Source organism: Rhipicephalus sanguineus, chromosome 10, assembly GCF_013339695.2.
Source record: "Rhipicephalus sanguineus isolate Rsan-2018 chromosome 10, BIME_Rsan_1.4, whole genome shotgun sequence".
Classification (NCBI taxonomy): Eukaryota; Metazoa; Arthropoda; class Arachnida; order Ixodida; family Ixodidae; genus Rhipicephalus; species Rhipicephalus sanguineus.
Genome location: NC_051185.1, coordinates 24,249,906 through 24,273,318, shown reverse-complemented (window position 1 = coordinate 24,273,318; position 23,413 = coordinate 24,249,906). Strand labels below are relative to the sequence as shown.

The 23,413-nt window shown below is 45.4% G+C and overlaps 1 protein-coding gene across 1 annotated transcript in view; it reads left to right on the top strand.

Annotated features, from left to right (window-relative positions):
• Positions 1–23,413, top strand: part of LOC119406270 (transient receptor potential cation channel subfamily A member 1-like) — a 110,378-nt gene that overhangs the window by 33,205 nt on the left and 53,760 nt on the right. Inside the window, exons 2-5 of the mRNA XM_049419910.1 lie at positions 4,329–4,485; positions 14,599–14,774; positions 20,063–20,173; positions 21,740–21,851. Coding sequence (XP_049275867.1) covers positions 4,329–4,485; positions 14,599–14,774; positions 20,063–20,173; positions 21,740–21,851 — 556 coding nt within the window. The remainder of the gene's footprint in view (positions 1–4,328; positions 4,486–14,598; positions 14,775–20,062; positions 20,174–21,739; positions 21,852–23,413) is intronic.

The following is a 23,413-nucleotide window of genomic DNA, read 5'->3' as shown; positions in this document are numbered from 1 at the left end:
TAGTCGAAATCAAGAAGAGTAAATTGACATGGGCAGGACATGCAGCATGAAGGCAAGATAACCGTTTATCATTAAGGGCAACAGAGTGCATTCCAAGAAAAGGCGAGCGCGCGAGGGGAGCAGAGAGTTAGGTGGGCAGATCAGATTGAGAAGTTTGCCGGTATAACGTCGCAGCAGAAAACACAGCACCGGGTTGATAGGCGAAACAGGGGAGAAGACTTTGCCCTGCAGCGGGCGTAGTCAGGCTGTTGATGATGGTCGTCATTCAATACAAATCCAATGGCTGAGCTGTCTACCTAGTGTATCCTAATATTAGCTAGCAGTTAGATGACTCAGGATTACTTAGCCTATGTGCTCTTAATACATTGTATTCGTTCATCTCAATCGTATGGTTTAGTTGTCTACCAATATTAAGGGCGAAAGCCTTTTGACAGAGCGTAGGCTTGGGCGTGTTGGTACTCCATTACGCTATTTTTGCTCACTATTGAACAAGACAGAGGACAGAAGAAAGACGACACGGACACAGCTGTGTCCGTGTAGTCCTTCTTCTGTCCTCTGTTTTGTTCATCAGTGTGCTAAAACAGTGAAACGAAAGACTTTGATGCCTCACCAAAAGCGAAAATTGAGAGTCGGCGGCGTTAACAGGAGAAATGCAAACAATCACCAAGTCATGACGTCAGCATATGATGGCATCATGACGTCACATTATGACGTCATCTCATTATATGGTCGTTTTGCACTGCTTCCGTGATTGGTTGGCCCGATTACGGAGGCAGTTCGAAACCACGTTAGGTGCAGAAAGCTTTCGGAGGGGGTTGCTGGCGGATCCATACACCGACAGAAAAAAATAAGAATAAGATGGCTTTCGCCTTCGTGTTGTCTTATGTGATAGCATAAGGGACCGTGTGAGTTCCTTTTTTTTTTGTGAGCTCTTCAGCGAAACAGCAACAGCAGCATCTGCCAAGTATTAACCTTTCCATCAAGGTCAGAAAGCCGACCGCTAAGAACGCTGCGCTTTAAAGGGCCACTAAACCACCAATAGACGCTCGCCTGCTCCTCTTCGTGCCTTTGCTCTGTGGACAACAGCCGCCGTGACGTCACCTGTATGATTAGATGACGTCGCGAGCAAGAGACGTTGTCAGTGGGCGAACAAGAACCTGTTTTTTGCTAGCAGATGCGCGCGCTTCTTGCGTTTCCACCTCGGACGCTGAAGAAGTGCACTCGGGGAGGTGGATAGACGAGCCGACGAACGCAGACTAGCGAAGGAAAGAGCGAAACGAGAAAGCGCGTGCAACTCCGCCAGCGTTCGCAGTGGACTCGTGCACAACTGCAACACCACAACTAAATTTCGACCTCTGGGTGGTTTAGGGGCCCTTTAAAAAGAAGTACAGGGCGCCGGAAACGAATGGCTCCATTAGCCGTTCTGCTTTGAGTCGGCGTCCGGCGACGCGTTCTTCGCTGCCGCCTTGCTCAGGCCGGAAATTAATCGGAAGACTCACTTCATTGTGAACTTTCGGAAGGCACGTTTACAATGAGGCGCACACAATGCTTCAGCTCGGCGTGGCTGAGAATGAACCGCGCATTCGGCTGCGGTTTTTGGTGCCAACTGAAGAGTCTAGCGTAGTTGGGCACACGGACTTCTTTGACCTCTCGTGCCTCATTTCGTATGCAAGAACTCAGGCGTTTCAGTGTGGCCGTTCTGTCCTTTGAATATGCAAAGTATGGCAAGTGCGCATTCGTGAGAGGTGAACGGCACTGACTACAGAATCAAATACCATGCAAAAAAAAAACGCAGTGAGACGTTTGTTCTGCCTATTGCGGCATACCGGGCCCTTCTGTAGAGTCGCTTGCTCAGAGACTGGCCAACAGAGAACTCATAACTTAATTTTTTAATTATGAATGTACAGCCATCGTCAAAAGTTTAAAGACCACGAGATAAAAAAAGCTGAATATTCCCACTGCTTCGGCAGGTAGCCAGGAATTTAGATTACCCGCCAGTTCTAAAACGCACTAGCGCCATGTACTGCGCAGTTAGGCCGAATACAGGCTCAAATTGCTAGGAAATTTAAAGTTTTTTCAGACCTAGCGGTCTCTAAACGCTTGACGCCGACTGTACCTGCTAATGCCCCTATAAGATAATAATTATATTGAAGGCCTTTACGAGATTTTCATATAGATAGTAATTTAATTCATTCTATTTCCCGTGCAGCTCTTGTGAACTTGATGCGGACTGTGTGTCTGATGCAAGACATCAAAAATGACATTCGCGTGTTTCGCGCGTAGTGGTGCTTTTTTACTGCCTTCCTTCATAATGACTGTGCATATTTTTCGTATTTCTTGGTTTTTCTCGGTTCATTTTGTTTGCCACTCGCTCACCCTTTATTCCAGGACTGTAAAATTAACGTGGATTGAATATGCATTCGCACATTGCATACGAATTAGTACACCAACCTAAGCCAGCACAACAAAGCTTCGTACTAATGTTCCTGTTGCAGTGTGCTGTTGTAGCCTGGACGCTTTAAGCAGTAATGTCGTCACATACCCTTCTTCTCTCTTATTAAAGACGATAGTCTTTCTTGGGGAACTTAAACACAGAAATTTTGGTCTGTCTTTCTATTTGTCGGCACGTCCCTCGATTCAGCCACTCGGCCAAAGTTGAACCACTTGCACAAGGGTCAGCCATCGTGAACGGCTCACTAGGTTCATACTTGTGTACATGGTTGATCAAAAAGCAAACATTACGCATATCTGAGGCGCACCATCACTAGGTAAGTGTTAGGTGGTGTGTTCCTTCAATAGAAAATACATAGATACGTGATTCTAGAGACCCTAGTTTCTTAAGCTGCGCTGAAAATGCGACTGCGCCGAAACTTGGCTTCCTCCGTGCCCTCTGCGTGAGCTCATTGTTGTGTTTCGGTTTCAGTTCAGTATTGCACTGTACGAGTGCCATGGGGCGCCGCTCTGGCATTCCTGCTTTACCCAGGCGACGTGAATATAAAATAGTGTGTGGAGAGTACTCATTGAGTGCGGACGTTTCTTCTGCTTCGGCGCTTCGCGCCAAAACGCGTGTTCGGGCTGGCTGGCGTCCCCGCCGGTCGCGTTGGTCACCGCCGGTCTTGCCTGCTGCTGCGCCGGGACTACCAGCCCGCAACACAGCATTCACTTTTCCCGACGTATTGCCAGATGGCGTTCATATCTCACGCAGCGCCTCTTCTATCGTCTTTAGACGACATTTGCAGCGAAGCACGCAGATACGCGGCCAATTTTTCTTTCACAAGCCCCTTCCCTTCCACATGTACAGGGTAGTCAATTGCACATTTTTTTTTAAATCTCCGAGTCTTTCCTTTATCTTTCTATCTGTCTCTCTCAGAGAGAAAGACTAACCCTTCTCTATCTTTCCGAGAGAGAGAGATAGAAGATAATAATTTGACAGGCAGGGAGGTTGACGATGTCGTGATCATAGATTACTACCCTGTTCTAATAGAAAGGAAAAGCGTGCATACACGCTAAGAAAAAAAAGAGAGTCTATTGACCCTTTTTCGTGAATCCTGACTTTCCGCGTGGGTGACTCTTTTAAAGAGACGCGTCAACTATCTTTGCAGGTAATTATACTCTCGCAGGGGAGTCTTGAGAACCAAAAGGGAGTTAACGTGACTCTTGAAAGAGAGTCACATACATGACAAGTAAGGACTCACTGAAAAGAGTCAATAGACTCTCTTTATTTAGGTTGTACAAGATGAATATGGAAAAGGGAAGAGTAGGAGACCTTTGATGAGTCTTGAACAGTGTTTTCGTACGTTGGCCCTTCCTATTCTGCTGAACTGCGCAAGTGATTCTTACACAGTACGTCTCGAACTACGAGCTTTCCGAATGCCATAGACTTATTATTTCGTTCACCGCTGCAAACATCAAGCCTTGTTCAATAAACAAGATGAAGGGAGGTAAGGAGAGAGCAGGATACCTTTAAGGAGTCGAGGAGTCTGTTCCATCGTGCAATGGCCCTTCCTATTCTGCTGAATTGTACAAGTGATTATCTCGCAATACGTCTCGAGCTGCGAGCTTACCGAATTCTATAGGCGCAATATTTCGTTCACCGCTGCAAACACAAATCCTTCTTCAAGAAGCAGTCCCCGTAAAGAGATAGAAAAGAAAGCGGTAGCATGCTGCTCTGCATAGTCTATTCATTCTTCCAGCACGTCTTCCATTTCATTTCCTCGGAGAAAGAGTTGATCAGATTACCGCGCCAACTCGATTATCCTTCATGCATGGGAATGCACTCAATTTGACGAGATGCCTCTTTTTCTCTCTCTCTTGTTCTGTAACCGCAGGCGGCTGAGAAAGGAAACCTACGCGAGTTCGAGCGTCTCTTCACGGCCGACGAGAAGCGTCTCCAGTTCCGCGACAGCCGAGGTCGGGCAGCCGTTCACCACGCCGCGGCACACAACCGGGTCAACATCCTCGACTTCATCCTCAAGCACGATGGCGGTGAGCGACCTCTCCCGGCCGTTTGGGAGAGATGCGTTTAGAGGACGTTAGCTAGAAATACACCTGCATAGGTCTTATGCTATTGAATAGGGGTCTCAAACAAGCGGCCCGTAGACCTCTCGCTAGCGGCCCGGCCCGCACATGACTGGCTTCGCCCCATATGTATATATATTGTGGGCATTTATCAGGCACTTCTTCATCATCTATACATTATCGTCATCCCATCGTGCTCTTCATTATCTTCGCTTGCGGGGACATATCTGGAGATTATTCTGCTCCTCGGATGTGTTCGGTTCGCCAAGTCTCGAAGGCTTATTAAAGGCGTGTCAACTGCGACGTCACAATATTTTAAATTTTCTAAATAAGCATGTTCATGAGCTACACCGACGTAAGTGGACTCATGCTTCTTTTTCTTTTCATGAGGCACCTTACGTGGGCACCATGTGTTAAAACATAATTGTGGAACAAGAGCTGTACAATTCAGAATTGGTGCCCAGATATCAGTCAATCTGGAGACCAATATTGATGTTTCTCGAGACTTGACGTTAAATCCCCTCCTAAAGTTACCCACATACATGAGATATAGGAAAGGCCTTCTTTTAAACGGCATTTTTTCAGCTCTCCAAATCCCCCCCCCCCCTCCGTTTTAACCTTCGTCACTGTCCCGGACCTTGCGGTGGCCTAACTTTCATGACTGCGGCCCACCTAGCTGAGGTGAGTTTGAGACCCTTGCTATAGAGGGGTATAAGCGGGAATAAGGTGCCTCAGATAGGCTGGCCGACTTTCTTTTAGGTGGGCCTATTTTTTTAAGGACGCCATATAATTCTTAGCGTGTTTGTTTTAAAAGGGTTAGTCGCTCACGTCACTTCGCATGCTGTATAAGTGTAGTTAGCTGGGCCAGTTGGTACGGATCCGTGGTAGTAAGCAGCTCGAAAAACAAGACGCTTGTTCTTGCCACAAACAGTATTTGTTCTTGTCATTCTTTCCTGTGTGCGTCGTCTTGTCTTTTGTGATGCTTACTACCATGAGTCGCTTGATGTCTTTGCTGGGCACCTTTCATCTGCAAAACAACAAACTGGATACGAAATGAGCGTGGCCATTTCGCGTCTGTGAGATAACAGTGGGGTATCAAGGATCTAGCGATATTTAGCAAAAAAAGAGTGAAAAGGAAAAAAAGATTAAAAGGTGACTGATTTAGATTAGGAAAAGCGCAGGCAGAAGAAACGAAGATGGTGAAATGCCAGGAAGGAACGAAACGCGAAAGAAAGGATAAAAAGGGAAGGAGGCAAACGGCAGCTTGCCAGGCTCAATTCTTTCTAGTTTATTCTTTTACAGAAAACAGGCATACCGACATCGACATCATATGACGGGACGTCAACGACGAATTCTTTTGAGGGTAACCCACAACGGATGACAAGGCGCCTATTACTGAGGGAATAGTTATCGATATCCGAAGGTCGTACGCAATAGTGTGGTATAGAATGGTGTGTCATGTTATTGTATGCTATGGTATGGTGTGGGAGACTATTTCCACAAAAGAAACTTCAGTGTTGCGGAGGAAAAAATGGGGTCAGTTCACAGCCGCTGACAAGGCCCCAGCAAAAAGTTCACAGCCGCCTGACTAGGCCCCGTACACCCGTGATGCCTCAAATACTACAAATACCCATGCGGCATTATTTATGCGACCAATACGTAAGGAAAAGAATATTTCAATACGTAGACCTACATGCGTTGTTTCCATTAAAAGTGCCTGCTGATTCCGCAGAATTCATGAGCCAGCTGGCTCAGCTTGGAACCACCTAGCAACCCACGCTGACCTTGGCGTTCTGGCCACCAAAACTTTTGCCAAGTCGTAACAAGCCAAGAGCCTGTTCCAGCGCATGGGAAGCAGGTTGAAGTTTGTGAAGTTTGCACATGGCCGTTTCGCAACCAGTCCACGTGCTGCCGTTTAAAAATATAGAGCTAGCTCCACGATCCCGATACAGAGCAGGCAGCGGCTACGCAAACAAATCGTCGAGGAAGTGCTGACGTGACCGTTGACGTCAAGCATGTATTTGTATGAAGGCTCCCTAGCACTGCGAGCGAGACTTGAAAGCTTCGCTCGTCGTTGAACTATCTAGGCATTTCGTGACGTTAAGTAATAGGACAGTTGGCCATGTCGATGCTTTCAACTTGATTCGAGAGCCACATTAGAAAGTTTTGTCATAGCATAGGCTGTAGTACAGCAGCACAATCTGTCCAAGCTGAAATGTGTACCAACAACACGTTCAGAAACAAAAGAAAGGGGTGCACGTTATCAAGGTCGGATTGTGTTGAGGTACAGGTTAGGGTAGTCTGAAATGCTCTTTGAGGCTGGATCGTCGAAATATCTAGGGATTTCGTGATGTCAAGTAAAAGGGCAGATGGCAATGGCGAAGCTTTCAACTTAATTCGAGAGCCACACCAGAAAGTTTTGTCATAACATAGGCTGCAGTACCGCAGTACCATTGTACCAAGTTGTAACGTGCGCCAACAGCACGTAGAGCTACAAACGAAAGAGGTGCATGTTTTCAAGCTCGAACTGCGTTGAGGTACAAGTTAGGGTAGCCTGAAATGCGCTTTGAGGCGAGTGAGGGATGAGCTTAGCAGGCGTCGAGCTTAGCAGCCCGACACCTTACGCGCTGAGCTATCACCGCGGGTAGCCCCCTACACCTTATGCATTGAGGGACAGATAAATTTATGAGCAGCATGACGTCATACAGCAGCACACGCATATACGCGTCAGTTATGTGTAATGCCACAAGAGTCGCGCTCGCATTGTCATCCTATGTAGCTAGCTACACAACCCTAAGAGTAACATGGCGTCAGAAAGTACCGCACACGCATATGCGCACCATATTTAAGTGCGATGACACGACAAATTTCGCACTCACCTTAATCTTAAAGGGTTTCAGCTATACATAAAGATTGATTGCACTCACGGGCTCCAAGTCATGCTGCACTGCCTGAAAGTATCTGTATTAGTTACAGCTTTGCAACACAGGCTGGGCATTTTTTCGCCGCCTTCCCTGCGTTCGTGTGTTTCCGAGGATTAAGTGCTCGAAATAGGAACGGTAGCGGTTACTAAAAGCCGCTTGTGACGCTCCTTGAAGCGACTTGGCCTTCCGAAGCTTAAGTTTCCCGAAGCTTAACTTAAGTAAAGTGCTTCGGAAACATTCTCGAGTGCTTCCGGAGAGCTGGGATCTTCATTTCCTGTTGGCAGCAATATCGATAGAGACGACCCCCGACCATCCAGAACATATACTGTCTTTGACTTGCTCGAAGAAAAGATTAATCGCTATTGCCCAACTTAGTCCACTTCGAAGCGATACGAAGACGGTTCTCCTATAAGCCGGAAAGATAATATGCCTGGATGAAATTAAGCAGCTGCAACGCGTTGAAATTAACGCTGAGAGACGTGCCTTGACCTTATTACTAAACCTTCACGCGTGCGTTTCAGGGCGGGTACAACAACGACTCAACACTTTTGAAAAGAACAATTTTGCCGCTGTAATCTCCGGTTGGTTTCAGAACGAAATGTATTACATTCCATTAAGCATCATACATATCGCGCTGACAGAACGGGAAATCTTGTTGCAATGTGTCTAGGAAGAGGAACAAAATTCAAGTCCCAAGGATATCATCCTAGATCTTAAGGTAAATGAAGGCGAAATTAAGGTATAGTTGGGAAGATATGCAATGTTAGAGGCAGATAAAATGAAACTAGGTTAGTAAATCGCTCGCCAACGAAAATACTGACACTTCAATAGAGACTGGTGATTTGGCAAATTATATGAGATACGGAAGGTTTTTTAGGGAGTATAGATTCTTCTTACATTGCCTAATTTAAAATGAAGTCATTTGGGGATGTTTTTGTCCTTCTGGAGCGCACACACTAGTGCAAGTAATTATAATGATATGCTGAACCATGACTTGCAGAGATGTGCGCTTACTACCTTCGTTGGTGATGTACAACCACTGTTAGATAAAGTGGAGGCTTATCAAAAATATTGTAGGTTTAGGGTCTTTTACCTATTCAATACTAAGCTGTCTGGGGAACGCTTTTCTTTAGTAAAATAAAAACCAAGACACGTGCGAGATTCGCCCTAAGCGCTCACATAAAAATGTGTGTTGGTTACCCCCCCCCCCTCGCCCCCTTTTTTTTTGCTGGCAAATTGTGATATTAGAAACTAGGACAAAGCTACGGCTTCCGTTATGAGTACAACCTTTGGAAGACAAAACAAAAACAAAAAAAACAATTTGTAAATACGAAATTCTTTAGGCCTACTTTTCGGCTTGAATGCTTTAGTTTGATCTGCTTGAACATTTGCTGGCGGCAACGCGTGCAGTTTATAGGCCACATAGATAGGCTTAACAACGCAAACGCTTGCTTGGACCATTACAGTAATCTCCCTGGAAGTTATGCTTATGGTGAAGCATTCGCTTCAGTCGCACTTTCTAAGCAATGCATTGGAAATGCTATATATCTGCATATGTGCATACAAAGCCGTATTAACTTGCAAAAGTAAAGAGTCCGCATTTTAAAAGTGTTCTAAAGTTTTTTTTGTGTGCTTTTTTGAGCTTTAACTTGCATACGAAGCGTACGTGCAACCAAGTTCGCAGTAAGGGCTTCCGATCTTTTCGCTCAACAACCTACGCATTCACTTGATTGCCACGCCGTCCCATATTATTACTTTTCGCGCTTCCTGTTAACTAAGCGACATTGGCCAAAGCCATTCGTAGGAAAGGCACACACATCATCGTATTATATTGTGCCCGAATTAAGCCTAACGAAGAAGCCAAAGCGAAAGTACAATATCGCGCAACACACCCTTGCAAGAGAGACTCCCATCGAAAAGCCTAGCAGGGAAACTGGAAATTGGATTTCCTTCCGCATCCAACGGAGTCGAGCACGTTCAAGGGGGCCGAAAGAGACTTGACGTCAGAGCTTCTTCAGCATTCGAAGATGGCGGCGCAAAACAAACAAAGGTTAAACTATCAAACGGAACACGATAAACGTGAAAATGGTGTTAGACGAGGAAGCAATAGTTTTAACTCAGACAAAGCGTAAGCTAAACAAGAGAAGAATAAGCCAGACGAGTCGCGAATAAGTAAAGCAAGAAAATAGTAGGGGACAGCAAGAAAAGAATACGTTATAGGACCGCAAGAAAACGAGATAACATGAGGAGAATAAGATAGACCAGAACAGGATAACAGAAACGAAAGATGAATTAGCTAGACAAAAAACGAATAAGTTAAGCAACAAAATGATCAGTTAGACCAAGAAAAGAATAAATTATGCTCCATAAAAATAAGATAAACAACAAAACAACAACATAAGATATCATGAAAAAGATCAGACAAACACGAAAACAATAATTTCAACATCAAATGAATGAGATAAGCAAGAAAAGAAGAAGTCAAAGAACGAAAGAATCACTTATACTCACGAAAGCAAAAAAAAAAGACAAAATGAAAAGAATAGGTTCAAATAACGAAACAACGAGTGAAACGTTGAAGGAAAAGTTGAACTCACAAAGAAAGTATATGTTAAGCTGACTCGGTCGATTTTGTTTCCTTCGGTCTGGGACCCGGTTCCGTTTATGCCGCGGGAAGCAAAAAACTCTGGCGCCGCGTTGCCCTTAAAACTGCACGACTCGAGAAACAACACTCAGTCTGCGTCGCATAGACCGAACGACCTTATATACATAGAGGGCGCGATAGAATGTTATGAATACGAATCAACGTTCACTCTGCGATGATTGCAATCGCCTTTCCCTTTTCTCGACGAGACGTCATCAGTCGTGCAATGGTGGTCTATTCGTGGTAAGAGCACGAGATGTGTCCGGCAAACACTGTCTGCGTAACCGCCGGTGAGTTCTCTTTGTTGTTGTTTTAAAGGGACACTCAAGCGAAGCATTGAACCGGCTTCGATTGATAAACCGTACTCCGAGAACTCTAATGTCGTTCATTTCATCGTCATTGTTTAACGATAGAGAAGAAAATCAAGGTCAAAGTTTCAATTTTTAATTCTCGCACCAGAGTCTCCGCGCGTGACGTCACGGATTTCAAAGTGTACATTTCCTATTTTGGCGACATTGGGTCGACAAAACTTCCTGAAAGTTGGTACGTTAGGTCTATGGCAACCTCAGAGGTCAATGTACTTCATTTTTGCCGATTAGGAACTACTGATCACCTAGTAGACGCCGTCAAAACCTCTAACGTCGCGGTGTTTTGGTGCCGGAATCTCAAGGTGGCGTCGCTAGCCGCATTTTATTAAAGACGATAGTCTTTTTTGGGATACTTAAACGGAGAAATTTTGGTCTGTCTGTCTGTCTGTCTGTCTGTCTTTCTGTTTGTCGGCACGTCATACGATTCAGCCACTCGGCCAACGTTGAAACACTTGCCCAAGGGCCAGGCACCTTGAACGGCTCACTAGGTTCATACTTGTGTACATTGTCGATCAAAAAGCAAGCATTCCGCATATCTGAGGCACAACATCACTAGGTAAGCATTAGGTGGTGTGTTCCTTTAATAGAAAATACATACATACGTAATTCTAAAGACCCTAGTTTCTTAAGCTGCGCTGAAAATGCGACTGCGCGTTAACCTTGACTTCCTCCGTGCCCTCTGAACGAGCTCATTGTTGTGTTTCGGTTTCGAGATGAACACGTCCTAAGTGTTTCCTTTTTGTTATATCTTGCCATGCTGACACCCTTCGAGATGGTCTGGTGGTTATGGTGCTTGACTGCTGGCCCGAAGGTGGCGTAATTAAATCCCAGCCGCGGCGGCAGCACTTCGATGGACGTGAAACGGTAGAGTCCCGTGTGCTTAGATTCATGTGTACGTTAAAGCACCCCAGGTGGTCAACATTTCCGGAGTCCTCCACTACGGCGTTTCTCATAACATGTCGTCGTTTTGGGACGTCAAAGGCCAACAGTTGTTATAATTACTACCACGCTAAAATGTGTACTACCCAGAGTTTTAGCCTACTGTTCACTCTCATCGACCATAATCTACAAGCGGTCCATTTTTCACTGCCCAAGAGAAGGTGCAAACAGTGAGTGATGTACAGAGTAAGGGCGTGTACTTTGGACACCGAATGTACTATATCCGAAGATTAATCGAAGAAAGGGTGTGACAGTCGACGTCACTTTGCTATACAACAGTGCACGTGCCAATAAAATAGCAAACAACGCACCACTGTCCTACCAAGAGAAGTACAACTAAAAACCATTCATTCCTCAATCCCGACTCTCTTGTCGACGCATTACTTACCCGACCATGCCAAGCTCACCGGAGCGCATCTAACGCCGCGTTAAGATTCCCTCAGCACTTCCGACATCTCGACGTCCTTATTGGGACACAACCACTGGCTTTAACTGTAGTAAGCGCTGGTTATAGATGAATACGGTTGTGACGCGCTGACGTGCGCAGAAAACACACCATTCGTTTTGACTTCTGGTCTCTTGCTTGCATACAGACAGACGTAACGGCACTAGGGAGGGAAATGTGTCGATCCATGGATAATACATGATTCACGAAACTGTATTTCCTAGCCCCGGCATCCGTCTAGACTAAGAGATTCCTCGGCGATAGCAGTTTTTGTTTTTGTTACATGATGGAAATAGATGCTGGCCAAGAAGTACCATCCAGACTATACTCACTGAGTCGTGAATAGACGAGGTGTATAGCGTACATTTTCTCGCTTAAAAATATTATAATAAATTTCTGTTGAGGTTTTACAACCCAAAACCACGATATGACAATGAGGGACGCCGTAGAGGAGGGCTCCAAAAATTTCGACCACCTGGGGTTCTTTAACGAGCGCCTAGATCTAAGTACACATGCCTCTAGCATTTCGCTTCGATGAAAATGCGGCCGCCGCTTCAGGTCAGTAGCCGGGCACTATACCTGCGCATAGACTGTCTAGCAAAAGTGATTTGCGGAATTCGTGTCTATACCTGTGCTTGGTGCGACCAAATGAATCTGACAGAAAGACAATTAAGCCAAGAAAAAAAAAGGAGAAATTATTTGTTGGTTTTTAACAGTATAGTGCAGTAATCACGAAACAAATTGAAAAAAGAAAGTTAAGGCCGCTTCGCACAAGTGGTGCCAAGTCTGAAGGAAGTGCGGAGCTGGGCGGCCTTCTTTGTTTCTCTTTATATTTTTCTATCTTTGTTCCTCTCTTTCTCTTTTTCTCTTTCTCTATGTTTTTCTATCTCTTTTCCGTCTCTGTTCATTCCTATTTATATCTTTCTCCCTTTATGTTTTTCTTTCTTTTTCTGGCTCTTGCAGCTCTGCTGTAGCTCTGCTGCTGTAGGTGTACACCAGGCCTGCTGTATCACAGCCTTGTGCAACTTAGTGCAAGGCGCCCTAATTTTTTTTTTTTTCATATTTCTGCCTCCCCTTTCCCCATCCCGTAGTTTGAGGGTAGTAAGCCAATTTTTCCGTACTGCTTGATCTCCCTATTCTCTTTTTTCCCTACTCTTTATCTATGCAAATCTGCTTTTAGAGCAACAACTCGTTGTCTTGCATTTAAACCCCTTTTTCGTAATTGCCTTAATAACTTCCAGCGGGGTGATTTTGCTGTTGTCAAGCAAGAAAGAAAGAAAACGCGTTGCATAAGGCCGAACGTGAAGTTCAGTGCTCCCTAAATTTGATTTCAATATTATAGGAGCTCATAACGCTGTAGAATCACTGTTGGTAGCCCCGTTTCTAAATTACGCGTCGAAGTAGGAGCTCTTGCAAAATCTTTTGTGTTTGTCTCTCATACATCGTGAAATACGTTTTTCCTTACCGATCCTGTCCTCATTATATTCGCAAGCACTGCATTGTTTCTATGACAACAAAATGAGATTAGATTTCGGCATGTCACGTGGAAAAACTCCGATATGATTACGAAGCACGCCGTGGCGGGGGACTCATGATTAACTTGCACTTAAATCAAAGCACACGAGTGTGTGTGTGTGCGTGTGTGCGCGCGCGTGTGTGTGTGTGCGTGTGTGTGCGTGTGTGCGTGTGTGCGCGCGCGCGTGTGTGTAAGGGTACATTTCAGTCCCATCAAAGTACGAACGCCATGGCTGAAAATCAAACCCGTGTCGTGGAAGCTTAGCTATGCCTAGCTATGCCTAGCTTTGCTTGCCTAGCTATGCTTGACTGTAGCGCAAGATACGTTTTGTAAAAAGGCGGATAGAAAAGAGAAGAAAGTGAAGCGTCTGCTCTTTCCTGTCCCCCATTTGACGAAATATATTTTGTGCCACTGTCAAGCCTACCTAAGCAATCTAAGCACCAACTCGTCCAAAAAGTCCTTTTGGAAGAACATTATGCTTACTGAAAAAAAAAAAAGGAGAAGGCATCGGCTTGGAGTGCGTGTCTGTGGCCTTCCACTCCTCATCGGCAAGGAGGAAAAGGGAGAGAAATAGAGATAAAGAGAGGAGTAGTTGAAGGTGACTCTGCTATCGTACAAACCACTTACTGCACACATGCCACGTCTTCCTATGAACAACGCCACGTTGTCCTATGATGTACCATGCACATCAAGCATAGCATAAGCAAAGCTTAGCATAGCATAAGCAAAGCTTAGCAAAGCCTAGCAAAGCTTGCCAAAGCTTAGCAAAGCATAGGAAAGCATAACAGGCAAGGCATGAGCCACTAAGGTACAACGATGGGCTTCTATAAGAGCCTGAGGCACCGGCCTACTCGGTCTTCAACGCAAGCCGCTCTCATGGCGCTGTCGCAGTTTCTTCGAGAAACCTGAACCAATGACAAATTGTTACTGTTCACTGACCATGTTGGTGTCTAGTTCTTCGACGGTGCTACAGTCATAACTGTTTTATCACCTGGTGCTGTCACATGCTCTTCTTCTTTTCTATCATTGTTTTACACCCATTTTCCCTCCCCAAGGGCAGGGTAGCAAACCGAAGACTTTCTTTTGTTAACCTCCCTGCTTTTCCTTTATCTTGTTCCCTCTCTCTCTTCTATAAGATGAGTGCAATTGTGTAGCTTCGTACACAAACGACATTGCTTACATTTCTTACAATTTCTCGGGATACGTTTCTGATGCTCAGTCTCGTCCTCTGTCAAACGGCGCAGACTTGATGATGCTGGACTACGAGGACAACACGCCCTTGCACGCCGCGTGCGAGCACGAGGCGTGTGACGCCATCACTTTCCTCATCGAGAACGGAGCCGACACGAGCGTGCTCAACAAGAACGTCCAGAGCCCGCTGCACCTCAGCACGCAACTAAACAAGGTCAAGTCGCTGCAGGTACGATACCTCTTGCGCAGCCCTTCCCATCATCGCAGTCAAGCGTTTGACTCTTCAAATGCGAAGCATTCCTGGTGAACTAACAAAGTACGCTGTTGACTGCACTAGTAGGCAATTCATGCTGAAGCTAATCGCGTCCTGCTGATAGTTTAGCACTTTTACCTTTAGTATTTTGGGAAAGATTAAGCGCAGAACAGACGCTTACGAAGCCAAGGTACACAGGACAGGGGTTAAATTACATGCCTTCATTAGTGGCTGCGCCAGCGAGAATACAGAAACCGAGACATGCGCAGTATGACAGAATGCATCGGCTTTATGAGCGTCCGCTCTGTGCTTAACGTTTCCCAAAAGCTGTCTGTGCATCATTTTGCCCATCACCCAGTTTTGTTGAACGACCTTTAGTGCTTCTTTGAAACCTCTACACAAGGTCTCGGCCTCACTGTGCCTAGCGAGACCTCACCGGCTTTTCGATTTGCCTTAAGTAACCTAGTCGGTCGGTCGGCCGAGGTGTTTTGTACATACAGAGTTGGCCTGGTACTCTAGGCCGGCAAATGCTGCGCCTGGTTGTCTCTCACAGTTTGCAAGCCATCTGCAAAAAAAAAAAAGAAAAACTGGGCCAGCTACGCACTAGTGATGCGAACACTGCGGAGCTGGTGGCCTCGTCCTCCTCCTTTCTCACCTCCTCACCCTCACATCATTCCTCCTCGCACTCACTTTCCTTTCTTCCTATTTCTTTCTATCTCTCTCTCTATTTCTTTCTATTTCTTTCTTTGTTTTGCTTTCTCTTTCTGTCTTGCTGTCCGTTCTTTCTATCTCTTTTTTGTCTCTTTCTTTCTTTCTTTCTTTCTTTCTTTCTTTCTTTCTTTCTTTCTTTCTTTCTTTCTTTCTTTCTTTCTTTCTTTCTTTCTTCCTTTCTTTCTTTCTTTCTCTCTCTCTGTACTCGTTACCTCGCCCATCCGACTTTCTTAATCGCACGCCAGACAAATTGGCGCAGCGGGAAAGCGCTCGCCGGGCGCACTTGACTAGGCGGGGTAGGTGCGCGGTATCCAGGAATGGCTCGACTAGGCGAAGGCCAGGGCTCGACTAGGCGAAGGAGGATGCAGCTATGCCAGGTGGTTGCTAGGCGACCAAAGTGACGTCATGGCTAGACGGAGCAGGGGCGCAGTCGTAGCGGCTTGGCGCGGCGATGCAGCGCGTTGCCGGAACTAGGCGAAGTGAGGCGCAGCTGTGCCAGGTGGTTGTTAGGCAATTCGCAGTGACGTCATAGCTCGGCGCAGTTTCTGCGAACATCACGCGGCGCAACAAAAAGCTTAAACAGCTCCACTGCTAATATTTATGAATAATTACTGTCGCTGGATATGTTAATTGGATTGCACTGGCTAAACTTAATGGGTCCTCCAAAACACACGTCACTGTACGCGGGCCGGTCCCAGGTCGGCACATACCCTATAGTAGTCTCGTACATATCATATGATGATGTAGATGTGAAACTTCCTGCACACCCTTTTCCATCTGGAAGTAATGTCGGTTGTACAGACGGGGTAGGAAAACCTAAAAGCCATGGGGACGCGAGTTGCGTCTCCTCATGAATAAAACTGTCCGGCGATCGACAGCCCACTTTCGGTTCTTACACCCGCTAGTCTGAGTTCTGGCGCTTCTGTCACAGGAAGAAACTAGTGCACTGTGCTTGTAATAATGAGAACACGAAAGTGTTCATCCCCATATGACAACTTACATATTCTTTGGCTCTAAACAGGACCAACTTCATAATGAAGGATAATGCATAAGAGCAGGAGCATGAGAAGGAACCAGAACAGAAAGAGCGCTAACTTCCGTACGCGTTTATTTGATCCCACAGCGCTAATATACATGCAAGTAACATCGCGCATACATATGTGGTGCCGCTTGCTTGTGTGTTAGCTTCCAACAACCTTTACAACAACATTTATTCGATAATGAATCGCTAATACACCTCCAAGAGACATCACGTTTAAAGGCGGGTTGTCCCTTGTACGTATATTAGCGCTGTGTTATCTAGTAAAGTTTGTTGGAAGTTACACTTCTTTCTATCATGGTTGCTTCTGACGCTCCTGCGCAATTCATAATCTTTCTTTATCATCCACCAACACGCCCAAACAGCCGCTGTAATGGAGCACCAACTTTGGCAATATTAACGACCGAGGTGCTTTGCATAACCGTTATTATTGGCTGCAAGCTCTTCAGACGAGAATAGATATAACGCACGATCACCCCCACGCATGTTTTAATAAAACATGATATTGGGCTAGTTAGATTATACTGTACAAAAGGTAATATCAAACTGTACAAAACGTTAAATATTCCGTGATGCGCAAAAGGTATAGGGATATTACAAATATTCGCACACTCAGAAGGAGCAAGAATCTCGTGGCACGTGAACTAATAGAGGCCTATTTTATCAATGTGAAACGAGATGTCTGTATCAGTGATACGTCAGTCACACTGCGTAGAGCAGAAGTACAATTTTTTGAGAGCATGATCAATATAAACGTGGTGGTCGTATCCGATTGCTGTGCGCAAATGTAACTGCGTACCTGGTTGCAGTGTATAAAAAGAAACCTTTCTTCATAATAATAATTAGTGGGGTTTTACGCCACAGAACCACGATATGATTATGAGGAACGCCGTAGTGGAGGGCTCCGGAAATTCCGGTCACCTGGGGTTCTTTAACGTGCACCTAAATCCAAGTACACGGGCCTCAAACATTTCCGCCTCCATCGAAAACGCAGCCGCCGCAGCCGGGATTCGATCCCGCGACCTTCGGGTCAGCATTCGAGTACCATAACCACTAGACCACCGTTGCGGGTAACCTTTCTTCAAATGAACCTAGCTGCAAGCTGGCGACCTGTCCCCTTATTTCCTTGCGTTGAGTTATTACCTTTTGCGCACTAGATCTTCATGCTCATGCAAAGCGTTTGCCGCAGTACGCAGGCGACGGAATATTTTAACGTTTCGGTTCGTGCACGCTTCACTAATGCGAAGGAGATTACACGGATGAAAACCCGGGAGAGAATATATAAACGCGCTGTATTAAAGGCGGACAGAAAAGTCCGCTTTTTCGCATTGTGGATGCGGATGGTACAGTTAGGTTTAACGTTACGACCTGATAGTTAGTGCGCTGTTTCTATGTAGGTGGGCTTTGAGTAAATACTAATATTCGCGAGTGTTCCGCTTATAGAAGCGGCCCTTGCAAACCGGGAAATTTCGGCTAACGTAGAACATAAACGACAAGATTGCTTATTACTCTGAACACTGCGAGCCAGTTTTACATGCAGACAGCGGCGTCTTTGTTTTCCTCTCTTTTTATTTGTTTTTTAGTTCCTGCGCAAGAACCCCGCGAGTGCTCAAATTAAGCCTACGTCTTGTATAACGCGACGCAATTCCTATACATGGTACTGCGTACTTGCAGACTTATAATTTTGGTAGAGACCGCGTCGATCCATTACTGTCTTGATTTTTCTTTTTGACGAATCTTCTCTTTCTGTTAGCAGGTTTTTTACGAGTGTTTCATGATTATGGATACCGCATACATTAGACAGAACAGCGTGGCATGATGGAAAGGAAGTAATCGCTCCGTTAACCAAACGCTCTGACGTCAACGTTTGATGTTCCGGGCCTCGAGGCAAACGCTATTTTTGGGCCCTGTATGGTTGCGTGTTATACGGCCCACAGAAGAAGATTTTACAACGTCAGCAGTTAAAAAGCTCCCAAACTGACCCGCTATGTCCGTGGGCCCTCTGGTTTACTGTATCGTAGTGACGCAGTTGTCAAGGCCCAGTCGTCCTTAAGGGATCGTCTCGAGCCCGTCTCACCAGACATTTCTTGCGACTCAGCTTCGACGAATGGGCGAAACAAGTTCTTCGACTTGCGCTCATTGTCATGGGGTATCGGATTTGGGGTTTTGCGTTAATGAGCAAGCTGATTTCGGGCACGCTAGTCAGCGCACTATAGCGTAGTATTAGCGCTTCGAAATCTGTGGTGATTTAATGCACTACGCAGATTTTGGCAGTGCTTGAGTCTTTTCATGTACTGTACGCCGCGTAGATAACAGCGCCTCATATATGTTACTGTGCCTGCTAAATTGGTCACTTTTTAACGGCTCAAATATTGTACGAATGTACGATTTGGTGCTGAATTTCACTAAATGCTAAGTTTGAATTACCTGCCAGCTTTGCCAACGATAACATTGGGTGTACGTTATTTTGACTGAGATTAGTTAAAACTTTTTCTTCTGCTAAAACAGGAGGGGGGGGGGGGGGGGCAAATGGTCGCGGTTACGGCGAACACGCAGTGCTAATCGCAGCCTCGGCACGTGACGTCAACATTTCGTGGCAGCAGATTCAGCATATTTTAAGTGGGATCGCCGCAGAGTGGGGGCGTCCACACGAATTTGTTCATCATGATATGGCTAAGAGGTTACACCACAAGTAGCATTCTGCAAAGGTTCACTGAGTACTTCCAGTTTTATTTACACTTTCGAGATCCAGAGAACTCATTTCACTGAAAAAAAAAGCTGTCGTTTCAATGCAGTGATGATTAACTTGAATTCAATTACAAATTAGAAAGCCTCACGAGATTTTCGTCGGAAAGCGGGACTAGCGTAGCTCAATAAATTGCAATTAAACTTTCAGAGTTCCTTATTCCGTACCATCTTTTGTCTTGTTTATACAATATAGTACTGCACATCATTAAAATATAATTCACAGAACATTTTTGAAAGAAGAGTTACTTTGTTCATTCAGCCTTTTGTCTGTACATTTGTATCATTTCTCCCCCCCCCCTCTTTTATATGGAGTAAACTTGAGCTTGACTACTTTTCATGAAGACAGTTAGATAAATGCCAATTATGTCGATGTCAATTGTGTCAACCTCGATGTCACTTGCCAATTATGTTCTTTTCAACCCTTTGGCAAGAGACCATCGAGCAAGCTGACACTCGTCAGTCTTGGACACATCGATGACAAGGTTTCATTGATTTCGTTGTCTCGGGCAAATGTGTCTGAGAAAGTAGAAGCTCCTGACAGTAACTTCATTTCCGCAAAATATGAAGGGTGAAATTTCTTTTTTTTCTGAACCTGATGTCACGAAATGAGTGGTGTGTTACGTCAATGTGATGAACTCGCGGAATCTACTCTCCTTTTGCGCGTTTCTGTGCAAAATACACAATAATTTTACAAGCTAGTCAACTGAAGCTCTCAACTCAACTTTCACGAGAGCCCCCTGTCACGTGATCGACGTGGCCTTCGCAGGAACTTGTCAAGCATCGAGACAAGCTGGACACAAACCTGAGGAGTAAGCACGGACGCACGGCCCTTCACCTGGCTGCCATTTACGATCATGCGGAGTGCGCTAGAATACTGGTGCGTAATCGTTTTTCGCTTTCGTTCAGTACATTTACTTGCGGACACTTGACACGGCTTTAACGTTACATTTCTCAAAAAGAAAAAAAAAGCCTACGCAGACTCCACAGTAGAAACTCCAACCTTCAGCGCAAAATTTTAAATGGGGAGCAATAACTACCGACAGCTTATACAGTTTCTAGCGGAAAAGCGTCATTTAAAAGTCTCACTTTTATTCATTTTTAAGAAAAAGAGTCACTTACAACTACACGTTAGTGGTGCTAACGTGTTGCGTTCTCCAACAAACATCAGCTGATAGTTAGCGCCCGCGTCGTATTAAGTGTTTTGTGCCCGTCTTAGCCATGTCAATTCTTGTGCTATACGTCTTGTCCAACAGCATAACTTTGAGCAGCCCGACATATAAAAGAGAGGGATACTTGCATATTTTCGTTTCCTTGTAATCTTAAAATTTTTGTCTTGCCTGTTTAAGCCGCAAATATTTGACACCCTGTTCTTCAAAGCTTAAAAACAAGCTTTCGAAATAAATAAAGAACAGTCGGTGCCAGCAGGTTGCACTGAACATTTCTTCCTTTGCTTCGCGATGACAACATAGACAACACGCTGGTTCCTGCTTCTTTGTTTTTTCGACCTATGTTTAGTTCTGTTTCTAAATCCCTTTATTGATCAATCTAATGGACCTGTCAAATTCGTTCCTCTTACGTAACTCTCAGAGAACAATTTTGTAGATGTGTGTTCACTGATGACGTTCTCTAGGACCTAAGACATATCCCTTCTTTCTTTCTATTTTATATGTTCTTTTCATTTTCACCGTAAAATACTGACATACAAAACCTTTCACACGTATGACTTGTTGTAACCACAACTTTTTTTCGGAAAAAAAAAAGCAATGAGAAGACGAAAAAGAACAAATATGACGCTGCTTGTTCCATGTTAGTGACAAGTTGATTTCTCGTTGCTGTATACTTGATTATAGTTGCAACCGTTCGCAAACTCTTCGTCCAACGCCTATTCCTTAGCAATTAGATTCCATGCCAGATAATCGACTGCACAGAGACGATCGCGCGCCTTGTTAGGTGACGTCGCTTCAGTGCACAAAAAAAAAAAAAAGGTCCGGAAGTGGGCTGAGGTGGTAGAGGAGGCCTGCCGCGAGAAGGATCCTTCGCCTTCTTACAGCCCCAAACTGTTTCTCTCTCTCTCCAACTCTACACTTGACAAAACTGACAACCCTCCCCATTACCAAAATCGGAATTCTTCGACCCGGGCACCAGTCGTCGTCAGCTCTAACTACACTGAAAGTGTTCGAGCGTTTCTAGAGCGTCAGAACATTGGAGTGTTTTTAGAGCGTTAGAGGAACAAAGCAATCGACTTGGAACTTCAAGGTAATTTAATGCGTCTCTCTCACACCAGAGCTCGTTGTCTTGCAAGAAGTCCGGTCCCCATTTGTATAACTAAATACAATACCAAGGCTGAGGCAGGCTTTCGCTTTCACCTGTTGCAGAGAGTGCGAAATGCCGCCCAACTTTTCTGACCGCGCCATGCGCGCTCTGTTCTTCCACTCAAATGCAGCTGAGCCAGTTTGGAGCGTCGCCAAAGATAACGTGCGACAACGGTTACTACCCCATCCACGAAGCGGCCAAGAATGCATCGGCCAATGCCATCGAAGCATTGCTGGAGTGGGGTGAGTTGAGCAGCACCTCTGCAATCTGACAGCGCTCAAGATTCAAAGAGGGACACTCGTCCGCTTTGGTGTACCCCAAGTACGCTTGAGAAAGATATGCTAAAGAATGTTGAATGTGTTATCAGACTTTTCAAACGTTTTCACTACAGCCGCGGAGCTTAAACGTGCAGGACCCGTATTCACAAGAATACGATGAAAATTTTCGTAGGCGAATATTTCAGGCAATCACGATGAGGGACGCATGATTAGGGAAGGAAACTCACTTAAAAAAGAGAAGTTTTGCGAATTCGGCCCCTCAATACTGAGCCAGTGGAAACACATATACTTCGTCTGGTTCCTTTTTTTTCTTGCACCCTTCAGTTTGAGGGAGCTGCTGAGCACAGCTTTTGTGTTTCGCATGAGCTGCTGAATGCGGCCCATCAGTCAATCGTTCAAGGAATCAAAGAAGGTGTTGATGAATCAAACCAACTAGAGCGCAATGCGGAAAGCAGCGCCGGAACTGGTCAACGGATAGAAGCAGTCATACCTCCTAAAGCGGTCATGAACACCGACTAGCTCACCCTTACAAAACTTTATTGAGTCATAGGCGGGAGCACAGGGGCGTAGTGGGGGGGGGGGGGGGGGCACTGATTCTCTCCCCTTAATTATGTCATATATTTGCTCAGTCGGATCCTTCCACGTCATTTTATAAATATTTTTAATATGCAGAGTTATGTCCACGCAAGTTTCTTTGACGATAATGGTGGCTGAGGCCGCCTGGTATTGCATTCAAAGAACTGTTTACTTGCCACCTTTATTCCCGGAAAGCCGGGGACCAATGGGAGGCCGTTGTGAGGAACACGTAATGGCTTCATTTTTATCTTTGCATCCTCTGCGGAGTTTGTTTCCTTTCGCACTCGACCAACAGGGAAGGCAAGGGGGGTGGGGCGTCACTGCGTCGAAACTTGCCCCCCCACCCTAATGGGGGACCCTACGGAAGCCTATAATGAGAATTATGTTTCGTTTTTAGTGAGTTCTTGCTGTCATATGCAAATGTGCTTTGATATTTAATTTTAAGGGTGCGGGTGAGGAGGAGGATATCGTAATATGCAAGGGTGAAAAGGAGGATATCGTGGGTTGCAGGTTAATCCGGCCTTGCGAGATATGCAGGCAATTGACCCGTCCGGTTCCCTGCTTTCAAATTATGCCTACAACATCATTACTTAGCCCAATTTTTCAGCATAATGAGCTGAATAACTTGAAGGGGCGTCCTGCGAGACGCAACAATTCATATCTCGGCGGTCCGTATGATTTCCATGACTGTTTACTGACGGATACACTCGCTGTCAACGAATAACAACTCTCGAGCTCGAACTTCGCAACGCGTGTGAAACAAACCCTTTCGCGCCAAGGACCTCTCCGAATAGCACCCGGCTTTCACACTGTCAGACGCAGTAAAGTGCGGTCATGATGGCTAGATTAACTCACTGTCGCTAGCAGAAATTAAACGCTTGCAAGCGTCCGTCCCTTTTCGCGCGGTAAACACGGACTCATTGTGCCTCGTGCCCACTGCCGCACGCTTT